General features: G+C 44.2%; 1 protein-coding gene across 1 annotated transcript; it reads right to left on the bottom strand.

Moving 5' to 3' along the window:
* Positions 1-7,552: 7,552 nt before the first annotated feature.
* Positions 7,553-10,850, bottom strand: LOC149271955 (protein kinase C delta type-like). The gene is made up of 8 exons (XM_089506963.1): positions 10,689-10,850; positions 9,728-9,898; positions 9,439-9,527; positions 9,118-9,180; positions 8,538-8,676; positions 8,249-8,440; positions 7,899-8,027; positions 7,553-7,681 (listed from the first exon to the last, which is right to left on the bottom strand). Exons 1-8 carry the CDS (start codon positions 10,848-10,850, stop codon positions 7,553-7,555), a joined length of 1,074 nt encoding a protein of 357 aa, XP_089363089.1.
* Between the last annotated feature and the right edge of the window lie 1,683 nt (positions 10,851-12,533).

Below are 12,533 nucleotides of genomic sequence, written 5' to 3' on the forward strand. Positions count from 1 at the left end.
AGAACCATGCAAGGGTACATGGCGGGGCATATTGTTACCTTGCCGGCGGTTCCAGCGTTGCCGCGAGCAGGGGAGCCGAGACGCAGCCCGCGAGTTCAGCCCCCTGCTCGTTCTGTTCGCGGGAAGACGCGTTGTGGTCCGTCCGGCCGTTAGACGCGCGCCCCCGTGTGGTGATCTAAGGTTAGACGGGACGCGCGTCTCAGCAGCATGAATATTTATGCCGCGTCTTAAAGGGGTACTTATCTCTTTTCCTCCTCCCCCTAATTTAGGGGGTAGGAGGATCCTGAGCTAGAGGACTATTTAAACCTTCAGTCTGCATGTACCCCTTGCCTGTGATAGTGCCTTTATTGCCTTCACTAGCGTTCCAGAATCTTATTTGCCTTTTCGTTGCCTGAACTTTGCTTGAACCTGACCATCCGTTGTTTGCTGCCTGCCCTGACCTCTGCTCGTGACCCCGACTATCCGTTGTCTGCTGCCTGCCCCGACCTCTGCTCGTGACCCCGGCTATCCTTTGTTTGCCGCCTGTCCTGACCTCTGCTTGTGACCCCGACTATCCGATTGCCAGCTCCTAGTACCATCTGGTTATTCCTGTACTGCTCGTCATCACCGCTTGGGGGCGCCTTTCCTTGTACTGCAGCGTGGATCCACAGCCTGAACCACCGTTAGTGACAGTATCACAGGCCCTTCATATGGATCCCGCAGACTTGGCAAGGATGTCCAACCGACAAGACAGACAGGATCAAGTTCTAGCTGCTCACGCTTCTCAACTCCAATCCTTGGAACGGAAGTTAGACGATGTTGCAGACTTACTACGATCTATGGCCACAAACTTGTCTCCGTCCATCTCGCAGGGGGCATCATCTGATTCTGCTCCTCCTGTTCCGGGGCCAAGTACTGCTGTTCCAGCTCCCAAGATGCCATTACCTGACAAATTTTCGGGTGATCCTCAAGAGTGTCGTGGGTTCCTCAATCAGTGCGCCCTACATTTCCGGGCACATCCTCATACTTTCTCCTCTCATTGCAACAGAGTGACTTTTATTATAAACTTACTAAAAGGAGAAGCATTGGCGTGGGTATCACCTTTACTTGAACAGAGCTCACCCATTTTGGAAGACGCGGACGCCTTTATCGCATCATTTCGTGCTGTGTTTGATGCTCCTGGGAGACGTGAAGCCGCTGAATCCAATCTTATGGAACTGCAACAGGGCAGGAGAACTGTGGCCCAGTACGCCGTTGAATTTCGTACTTTGGCGTATGAGGCAGACTGGAATGTCAGCTCCCTGAAAGCTGCCTTTCGCAGGGGTTTGAACGAATCCATAAAGGATGCACTCACCTATCGTGAAATTCCCCATGATCTGGAGAATCTGATCACATTATGTCTACGGTTGGAGGCCAGAGGTCAGGAGAGAAAATTTGAACGTGACCGAGAACGTGATCGTAGGCCACGTCAAGTTAGGCCTTGGATCAGACACCCTACTCCTGCACCTGCACCTACTGAATCTGCAGCTGCTGTGGCAGAGCCTATGGAGATCCGTCCTGTGCTTCATTTATCCGTGGAAGAGAAACAATGCCGCAGATCTTTGGGACTGTGTTTATATTGTGGACAAAAAGGACATTTGATTTTTGCCTGCCCTAGGAAATCGGGAAACGCCAGAACTTAGTGGAGGCCGGAGGTGCTTCACTAAGTGCTACTGTTGCTTCACCTCCTCAGTCACCAAGACTTTTAGTTCCCATCAAGCTGCAGTGGACAGGCCACCAAGTGGCCACCCAAGCTTTCATTGATTCGGGTGCGGCTGGAAATTTTATAGACAAGGGTTGGGCCCTGGAACACAGTATACCCTTACTGCCCAGGACTCAGAAAACCTCTATTACGGCATTAGATGGCTCTCCTCTAGGAACCGGGATTGTGTCCCTCCAAACCGAGACCATTGGTGCCATCATTGGGATACTCCACTCTGAAGAAATACGGTTTGATGTGTTATCCAGTCCTCATATTCCCATCATCCTGGGAATGTCGTGGTTACAACAACATAATCCCAGCATCGACTGGAGAGAAGGACAGATTCTGGCATGGAGTAAAGAATGTTTAAAGAACTGTTGCAGCACTCCTACTAAATTAAATCTTATGCTCGAAGTACCTGCTCAGGATCCACGCCATCTTGTACCCCCTCAGTATTGGGAGTATTTAGATGTTTTTTCAAAGAGAAAAGCTGAAACCTTACCTCCTCATCGGGCGTATGACTGTAAGATACAATTGTTGCCTGGCACCAATCCACCTAAGGGACATACATATCCATTATCCCATCCGGAGAATCAAGCCTTGGCCCAGTACATAGAAGAAAGTTTACAGAAAGGGTTCATCAGACCTTCCGCATCACCAGCAGGAGCAGGCTTCTTTTTTATTTCCAAGAAAGATGGATCCTTGCGCCCCTGCATTGATTACAGGGGGTTTAAATAAAATTACCATAAAAAACAAGTATCCGCTTCCCCTCATTACAGAACTTTATGATCAGCTGAAAGACGCTACTATCTTCACGAAACTAGATCTGCGAGGGGCCTACAATCTGATTAGAATCCAAGAGGGGGACGAATGGAAGACCGCGTTCAATACGAGATATGGACATTATGAATATCTTGTGATGCCTTTCGGGCTATGCAATGCCCCAGCCGTGTTCCAGAGCTTCGTGAACGATATCTTCCGTGATATGTTGTTATCACATGTTATGGTCTACCTCGATGACATTCTCATTTATTCTAAAGATTTGGAAGAGCATCGGCAACATGTTAACCAGGTGCTACAAAGATTAAGAGAACATTCCCTATTTGCCAAAGTCGAGAAGTGCGAGTTTGAGTGCGACAAGGTGAAGTTTCTAGGATATATTATTTCTGCTGGGCAGCTGGAGATGGATCCAGGCAAGATAACGGCCATCCAAGATTGGGAAGAACCTTCTGACATTAAAGGCATTCAACGATTCGTAGGGTTCGCCAATTATTATCGTCGCTTTATTCGCAATTTTTCCCAGATCATCTCTCCCATAATTGCACTCACTCGGAAGGGGTCGAATCCAAAGTCTTGGACCCCTGAAGCTCGAAATGCTTTTGGAAGATTGAAGTTGGCCTTTACAACTGCCCCTATCCTACAACGTCCCAATCCAGACTTACCGTTTACCCTGGAAGTTGATGCGTCTGAGACCGGGGCTGGGGCCATTCTATCTCAGAGAGACCAAATTTCGAATCGTCTACATCCCTGTTCCTATTTTTCGAAGGCTTTCTCTTCAGCGGAACAAAATTATGACATAGGGAACCGGGAGTTGCTGGCTATTAAATTAGCGTTAGAAGAATGGCGACATCTGCTTGAGGGGACTGAAATTCCCATTACCATTCTTACAGACCATAAGAACTTGGTGTACATAGAAAAGGCCAAGAGGCTCGATGGGCATTATTCTTCACACGGTTTAATTTTACCATTTCCTTTCGGCCGGGTTCAAAAAATACAAAGGCTGATGCGCTGTCCAGAAGACACGAGGCGCCTAATGTGGAAACGTCGGTCGAACCTATAATCCCTCCTACGAAAATAATTGCCACGATACACAGCACTCTCATGTGGCACATCTCTAAATCACAGACACCCCGTCCCAGAGGACAAATTCCTCCGCCTGGGAGACTTTATGTGCAACCCCGTTTCCGTAAAGCCATTTTGTCCTGGGGTCATGCCTCTCCGGTAGCGGGTCACCGGGGAACTCGGAATGTTAAATTTCTTTTGCAGAAGACTTTCTGGTGGCCTACTATGATACGTGACATATCTGAATTTGTGCAAGCATGTACTATTTGCGGTCATAATAAAACCCCTCATACCAGACCGGCAGGGTTATTATGTCCGTTGCCTGTTCCAGATCGGCCATGGCAACACATAGCCATGGATTTTGTCACGGACCTGCCTCCTTCTCAAGGCCATACGACTATTTTAGTAGTGGTTGATTTATTCAGCAAGCAAACACATTTTATCGCTCTAGCTAAACTTCCATCTGCCAGTACATTAGCGGACACCTTCATGAGAGAGATCATAAGACTACATGGAGTTCCGCAAATCATCATTTCGGACAGAGGGTCACAATTCATCTCGAAATTCCGGAGAGCGATGTGTAAACTGATGGGAATCGAGTTGCATTTTTCATCATCCCATCATCCTCAATCTAATGGGCAAGCTGAGAGAACTAATCAAGTACTTAAGCAATATCTTAGAATGTATGTCTCGGAGGATCAGTCCGATTGGTCGACACTTTTGCATCTTGCGGAATGGTCCTACAACTGCTCTTATCATGAAGCACTACAGATGTCCCCATTCAAGGCGGTTCACGGTTATGAACCGGCACTCTGGCCTGAAGAAACCAGTTCTACGGGGGTACCTGCAGCTGAAGCTCAATTTCAAGTTTTACGTGACCATTGGGCACTTATTTCGGAACAGTTGAAGCAGACTAAGATTTTGCAGAAGAAGACCGCTGATAAGTCTCGATCCAAAGGGCCGGTGCTCAACCCAGGAGACTATGTGTGGCTTTCCACGAAATATCTTCACCTCCAGCAAGCCGCCCGAACTTTAGGACCTAAGTATATTGGTCCATATAAAATTAAAACAAAAATTAATCAAGTTACTTATTCTCTGGTTCTGCCTAAAACACTGCGCATTAATAATGCGTTTCATATTTCTTTATTAAAACCGGTAATTAGAAATCAATTTTCCCCCACGGTTCGTACTCCTGATCCGGTAATAGTCCAAGGTGACGAAGAATATGAAGTACAAACCATCTTAGATTCTAGAAAGAAACAGGGGAGACTGCAATACTTTATTAGATGGAAGGGATACGGTCCTGAGGAGAGTTCCTGGGTCCCGTCCTCTGATGTCCATGCTCCAGCCAAGATTCGTGCCTTTCATAGGAAATTCCCCCAGAAACCGGCTCCTAATCGCCAGGATGGCGCTTGTAGACAGGGGGGTACTGTTACCTTGCCGGCGGTTCCAGCGTTGCTGCGAGCAGGGGAGCCGAGACGCAGCCCGCGCGTTCAGCCCCCTGCTCGTTCTGTTCGCGGGAAGACGCGTTGTGGTCCGTCCTTCCGTTAGACGCGCGCCCCCGTGTGGTGATCTAAGGTTAGACGGGACGCGCGTCTCAGTAGCATGAGAGCAGTTCGCGCATGCGCGAACGGCTATCTCATGAATATTTATGCCGCGTCTTAAAGGGGTACTTATCTCTTTTCCTCCTCCCCCTAATTTAGGGGGTAGGAGGATCCTGAGCTAGAGGACTATTTAAACCTTCAGTCTGCATGTACCCCTTGCCTGTGATAGTGCCTTTATTGCCTTCACTAGCGTTCCAGAATCTTATTCGCCTTTTCGTTGCCTGAACTTTGCTTGAACCTGACCATCCGTTGTTTGCTGCCTGCCCTGACCTCTGCTCGTGACCCCGACTATCCCTGTCTGCTGCCTGCCCCGACCTCTGCTCGTGACCCCGGCTATCCTTTGTTTGCCGCCTGTCCTGACCTCTGCTTGTGACCCCGACTATCCGATTGCCAGCTCCTAGTACCATCTGGTTATTCCTGTACTGCTCGTCATCACCGCTTGGAGGCGCCTTTCCTTTTACTGCAGCGTGGATCCACAGCCTGAACCACCGTTAGTGACACATATGCTGCTCTGACTGGGTGAATTGGGCTATACTCCCTGGTCCTGCTTTTACTCCCGTGTTGGTCCTGTCTGACGTTTGGGGTAACGCGCTATAATCGCATTTCCCGGCGGTGTATGCTGAGTTTTCGCTTTGGAATAAGAGAACAGGATCTGGCGGGGGTATCCAGTCGGGGTCTCAAGCCTCATGACTGGTAATGTTTTGTAAAGCGTGGGGCAAAAAAATAATTCACGGCGTCGATTGCACGGCTTTTGCAATTTGGCTACGGGAACACTGCTGGGAAAAATCAAATTTCCATTCAGCAGCTTCCCCCGAGGACAGGAATACCCCACATGAAGGGGCAAAAACATTCTGTATACACTACACCATGCTATGGATTGGTGAGCAGCACAGGGGGGTTGGGGCAAAAATACACAGAATTGGGAATGTTTTTTTGTTGTTTTTATTCCAGAAAATATAATGAAGTGATGTAAATGACTCTATAAATATAAGTTGGCGATTCCCCCCTTGATGTACTCCAGATATCAGTGAACAGGAAGGAACATAACCCCAGGCTGAGCGGCGGATCTTTAAGAACTAACAGAGGTATCTTCAATCAGGGCCAAGTCCTTCGGGAGACAGTTTAATGTCCCCGACAGCCGGCCCGCAGAAGAGTGCGTACGAACCTTATGGAAAAGCTGCGGCTCCCTTACTCCCCCGCGGTGCGACGACTCTAGACACTGATTGGCTACTTCAAGCAGCCAATCAGTGAAATCAATGGAATGCTTTCCGCACGTCATGGATACGTCATTAAAGCAGGATTTGTTATTTGGTGCCACTCGATAGGATTATGGCTCCTGAATTTAAGACGAGACCAACGACTGATTAAGATCTCAAAAGTGGACAGACTAGACGGGGTCAAATGGGTCTGATCTGACAACAAATTCTGTTTCTAGATGTTGAGAGACGCAAAATCACAAACCTTTGTATGTTGGCCTTCTCGAGTACGCCAGTTTCATACAGATAAATATTATTATCCAAATGGCTTTTTATTAATTGGTTCTAATTAGTTTTTTTTTATATTATAAATAAAGCAACCAACGAGACAAAAACTTTATTGGTTTCCATGGTATAAGAATATTTTTAAACTGTTGCACCAGAATTTTTCTTTTAAAACCATGATATTGTCATTTCCTTTTCCGGAGGGCCGGCCAGTCATCCTATTTGGCCAGTCGTAATGATTGGCTATAATACACCCTATGAAATATATGCAATATATGTGATTGTCATGGAATACTTGAAAAAAGGTCTTTGCTTAAAGTGCCAGAAAAAGCCAAACGGTTAATGTAAGGTTTAAATATCTTGAAATGACCCCCCAATAACTAGCAGTCTGTAAATGACTTCATGTTCTCTGTGATGTGCAGATAATGATTGAGCTGACAAGTTTCTATATAACAAATGTAACGAGCGTCTTGGAGCGCAAAGGCAAAACTCAAATGTATTCGGTACGAGAAATAAGCATTCAACTTGAATCACTTAATATTTCAGAAAGTTCTCTAGATGGTTATTTATTTGTTTGTACGGGTAAAGAAGTGTTTCACCGGTTTGATGAACTTGATCCAAAAGAAGGCAAAAAACCCCTTATGTCAGCAATTTCCAATTGTGCTTTCAATGGGGAAAAAATTCCTTCTTGACTCCAAATGGCAATCAGATTTCTCCTTGGATCAACAAGCACTCAACAGCATCTGATGCATTTGTATAATGTACAGATTTCTTAATCATCCTTTCATTCTCCTATTTACAGAAGTTCCCGGTATTATCAGGTATAGAAACTGTACAAAGCACCGATGTTCGTGCTCTTGGTGGGGATCTCAGAGCACAGCAGGTGCAGGTAGAACGGCGAGCGGTTAGCGGCTCACAAAGGAAAAGCCGCGGAACTCCTGTTGTTCTTCCAAAGTCAGTGGCGGCTCTTGTGGATCCCTTGATGGCACCTGCAGGCTCTGGTCCACGTTCCTGGCCAAATGCTCCAGAGATGGCTACAAGAAAGCAGAATTTAAAAAGTCAATGGAGGACAACAAGCATTCTACGATTATGACAATCCGCTTCATATCAGCTTCATATTAGGCAGGTCTGAAATATACCTTTACTAATAAAACTTAATATCTCTGCCTAGAGTAAAACGGTGAGCGCAATATCCATGGTTCCAACTGCCCACACCGTGCACCCTAATGAATACCGTATTTATATACTTACTGTTTGTGGTGTAAATGGTGGGGATACTCTCCCAGCCTCAAGTTCTTCCCAGTCGATTCCTCTGAAGAAGGCGTGGGATCTGATGTTTGCCACCATTTGCATGCGAAAAGAGCCAAATTTGTTCAGGAGCTATAAAGAGAAAAAAAGAGGAGTCAGGATGTAAAATGTTCCTCTCCTATGAACCGGACCATATGAAGAAAGGGCAAATTAAGAGTATACTAGGTGTGAGTACAAGGGATCTTCTTACATCTATTTTAAAAGTTACCTACTTTAAAGGGAGTCATAATTTAACCCATGCGAAGAAGTAAATTCTTAATACTAAAGACCGCATGCTATCTACTTGTACTCACCATCTGAAGGATGTCTTTTGTGTCGCTACTCAGCCACTCAGGGTACGCGGGTGTTTGGCGCAACACTGAGATCTTCATAGTGTTGTCATCGTCATTAAAATAAAAGGGATATGATCCCGTGACCATTTGGTAAAGGATGACCCCAAATGCCCACCAGTCGACCGAGTGGTTGTAGCTTTGGCCTCTGTACATCTGCAATGAGAAAGGTAGAAGTCGGTTTAATTGTTAAAGTGTCCATACAAAAGAAATAAAACAGATATTGTCAAAAATGTGGAGATCTAATCCTCACCTCTGGTGCAATATAGCCATAAGTTCCAGCATATCCAAAGGCTTTGGCGTCACCAAACATGTTCTCCAGCGCCAGCCCAAAATCAGCTATTCTTATATGGCCGGCGCCGTCCAGCAGGATGTTGTCTGGTTTCAAGTCGCTGTGAAGAGAATCATTTACAGTTACTTATAATGTTGTGTTTGTTAAAGAAACGCAGCTTCACTGATCAAGGACTCCCGGGTAACATTATGGGACTAAGTTAGCCCGTTTGTAGAAACACCTTTCTATTTTGCCCGTTACGTAATAGCGCAGAAGCCCGTGGGATTTTTACATTAATGATGAAACCAGCATATCAAATACTGAAATACAATTCCAAGGCTTTCTAAGGATACAGTATCTGGGCATTAGTTTTAAGAGCAGAAAACACATTGTTTCCAAGATAAAAAGTCAATATAAGTATGAGAGAAAGATGGTATGGAGAAGAAGAAGAAGAAGAATTAGAACTTAAACTTTATGCACTGAAAGACATGGAGCCGAGAAAGCTGGAGAAAGAAGACACTGCAATAAATATATATATATGTAAAGGAAGACTATTAATTACCGATGGATGATGCCATTGTTATGCAGGAACTGCAGGCCGCAGACAATCTCTGCCGCAAGGAACCTGTAAAATAAACATGAAGTTAACCCCAAATAATAAAACTTAAACCATCGTCCTTCCTAGAGCCCTGTGTAATATAATTCCAACCCGGAGATTTTTCTAGCACGATAATAGCTCTTTCTATACTATCACTGTTTATCCTCATACCCCAATCTAACCCCAAGATAAATCTACCCTCTCTTTTCTTGTCTTTAATCCCCCCCCCATGTTATCTCTTCCCCTTCTCCCCATATCTAGCTGGTTATGGTTTAGAATTCTTACCTTGCGGTGTTGATGTCAAGCCGGCCTTTCTCAAGGAGGTCGAATAGGGTCCCTCCACTCAAATACTCCATGACATAACAGAGGTGGTCCTGTTTAAGAAGAAAGGACAATAGAATAGAATGTTACAATGAGGCAGAGAACATTCTAATGAATGTACTCCCAACATAATTAGTTTTTCAATCATTTCAATCTTACATGATTGTTACATTCATTTGCAAAAAGATTCCTCATGGGTGTTCTAAGAGAATACAGATATTAAAATTCTAAAGAAAGACAATGTTCTAGGTACCTCTGTCTGGAAAGTGGAGACAGCGTGGGTGAGAAACAAGCTGCCTGATGCGATGTTTAAAATGCGGCGCTCCAAGAACACGACCTCCACGCCTGCCTTCAGCATCTTCTGTTTGCTCACCATTTTTACCGCTAGCTTCTGCTCACTGACAGAGTCAGTGGCCAGCAGGACCTGAAGGAAGCACAAAGGTAAATTAGTATGTATGGTGTTTTCTTGATTTAATATAATGGAAGATTTAACAGAAAATGCCCTCCCATGATCAAACATCTGTGAAGACAAATGGTTGCCTCCTAATGTTGGGATTTCCATGAAGGACTGGAAATTGTGTATTAAAGTAATAATTTCATATCACTTTATCAACACAGTTTCTTAATTATTAGAATGAACTATATCAATTATGAGATATCCTTCAAGATTCCTCCTACTGCTGTGTTGGATCTTTGAATGTCCATTAGTTTTAGAAAGTTATTTGGATCAGAATTTATTATCAGCGTCTACAATACACAGTAAAGATTACAGGTAAATGTTCTAGAAACATAATCCTGTCTCCTAACCCTAATCTTCTTACCCTTCCGTAACCTCCTTCGCCCAGTACACATTGGAAACTAAGCCCGACAAGAGATGTTGGACCGGGTACTGTCAGTCTGGCATGAGATGGTACTAGTGCTTTCTTAGTACTAGGGCAGGTTTCATCACGCGAAGATGATCGTTTTCGCTTTCTGGAACCTGCCTTTTCCTGTTCGGCACTATCATGCTTCTTTCCCTCCCTTGGGGACCCAGATACCCTCCTCTTCTTCTTACAGGGCTCCTGGCAACTCACTGAAATGGGCCTTTTCTTGCCCCTTCCCAGTCCAACTAGTTGGTTAAAACCCTCTTTTATGTGACCGGCTATATTCCAAACAAACAGTAGGAGCGTCTGAAAGAGACCTCCTGGTTGTGTCTGAGCAACAACCTCTCCTACTCCCCGATTAGATGTCTCTGGTGGAACTGGAACATCTTTCGGTGGGCTGCAGCGCTTCCCTGTGGAGACAGACTTTTTTATGCTCTGACTCCTCTCAGGTTTTTTCTGCGGCCTTTTCCGACGCCTCCCTCGGCTCCCGGTTCTTCTCCGCCTTTTAGGCATTATGGACAACGATCTGTCAAAATATTTCTTCGCTACCTTCTCACAGGACAACTGAAGAGAAATGAGGTCCTTTGGCTGCAGCAAGCCAATCTCATCCAGGCTTCATTGTGATGTCATAAAGTGACCAGCATTCTATGACATCATCATCTTCGCATTCTATGACAAAAACAGCCCAGCTACCAAATACGAACGCTACGAATGTTGCTTAAAATCTACCCGATTAACCAATTATAATCTTCTTTAAATTATTTCAAACACCTGTTGCAGGTTTTTTTTTTACTGGAAAAGGGTTTTTGATGAATTGCTTTTAATCTCATGTGTCTGCTAATCTGGAAATGTAACAGTTTGTATTTTAAAACATGTATTTTATAGTAAGGGCAGTAGATTCCAGCAATATCATTCACTTTATATTAGACAATATTTAGAATACTTCAACGAACATCACTTGGATTCAGATCCTGCGCTTCATTTTTAGTTTCTTCATCTGGTCTCGTTCACAGTAGAGTAACATCTCTTCTGTGTCTTTGTAGCGCCTGAACAAAATTGTGATTGGTGGCAAACATATTATTATTATTATTATTGATTGTTTAATTTCAAACTGAAAAGAACTCCATTGATGTTCATTAGATGTTCATTGCTCCACCCCCAGGGGAAGGAATGGTCATGAAAGTGGGCGGAGCAGGAGAGATGTCCACCTGCCTCACCTGAATAGCCACCTTTCAATGATATGTTGGAGCTGCATTGGTGGGCAGTTACCCAAGAGAGAGGGGCACTGGCCAAAAACTGGGACTGTTGAGAGGTATGGATTTCAGTAGCCAGGAGGTAACGACTCAATAGTTCTGCTAGGGATTTAATGAGTGAAGACCCTACAGAGCGCCCACTCCAAAACCGACACTAATTCAGTTCTGACCGTCATTTATCCAGCTTTAAAACAGAAGAATTATTATGATTATTAAGATTTATTATCTATGGCAGAAGGTTAGCTTAATAAACTCCACGAGTCTTTCATTATTCCTACATGGAAAAGAAGAGTTATGAAAGAAAGCAAACTCATTTAAGAAGACAAAATGTCATTCTTTAATGATATGTTACAGCAGTGATCATTATAGATAGATCTTTATTTTACAGAGATGGTGGCAGATACCTGGAAAAGCTTCCCAGCAGAAAAGGTAGAGGCTAATACAATGAGGGGTTTGAAACACACATGGGGTAGGATCATTGGCATCTCCAACTTTCATATATAGGGTTTTAAAAGGCATTTCAGGAGGGAGAGTGGCATATAGGGGGTTAAAGGCATATCAGGGAGGCAGAATGGCATATAGGAGGGTATAAGGCATATCAGGGAGGCAGAGTGACAAGCCTGGGGGCAGATGTGCATAACTCGAGGGGCAGGTTGCCAAATAAAAGGAAATAAAAACAAAAAACATATTTCAATCATAGCTTTTATTAAATATGAAAAAATACTTTACATGAATTAATATTTACTGGTAAAACTTTTTTCCTATAGGGTCGTCTTATTTTCTGGCTTTTTCTTTTTTCCTAAATTAATATTCAGATTCTGGGGGGGACTTCTTATAATCAAGGTCACCTTATCGAGCAAATACGGTGTGTGTTTGTATGTGTGTGTGTATATATATATATATATATATATATATATATATATATATATATATATATATACAA

This window comes from Sceloporus occidentalis, unplaced genomic scaffold (assembly GCF_023333645.1).
Source record: "Sceloporus occidentalis isolate IW3139 unplaced genomic scaffold, rSceOcc1.0.p SCAF_442, whole genome shotgun sequence".
Classification (NCBI taxonomy): Eukaryota; Metazoa; Chordata; class Lepidosauria; order Squamata; family Phrynosomatidae; genus Sceloporus; species Sceloporus occidentalis.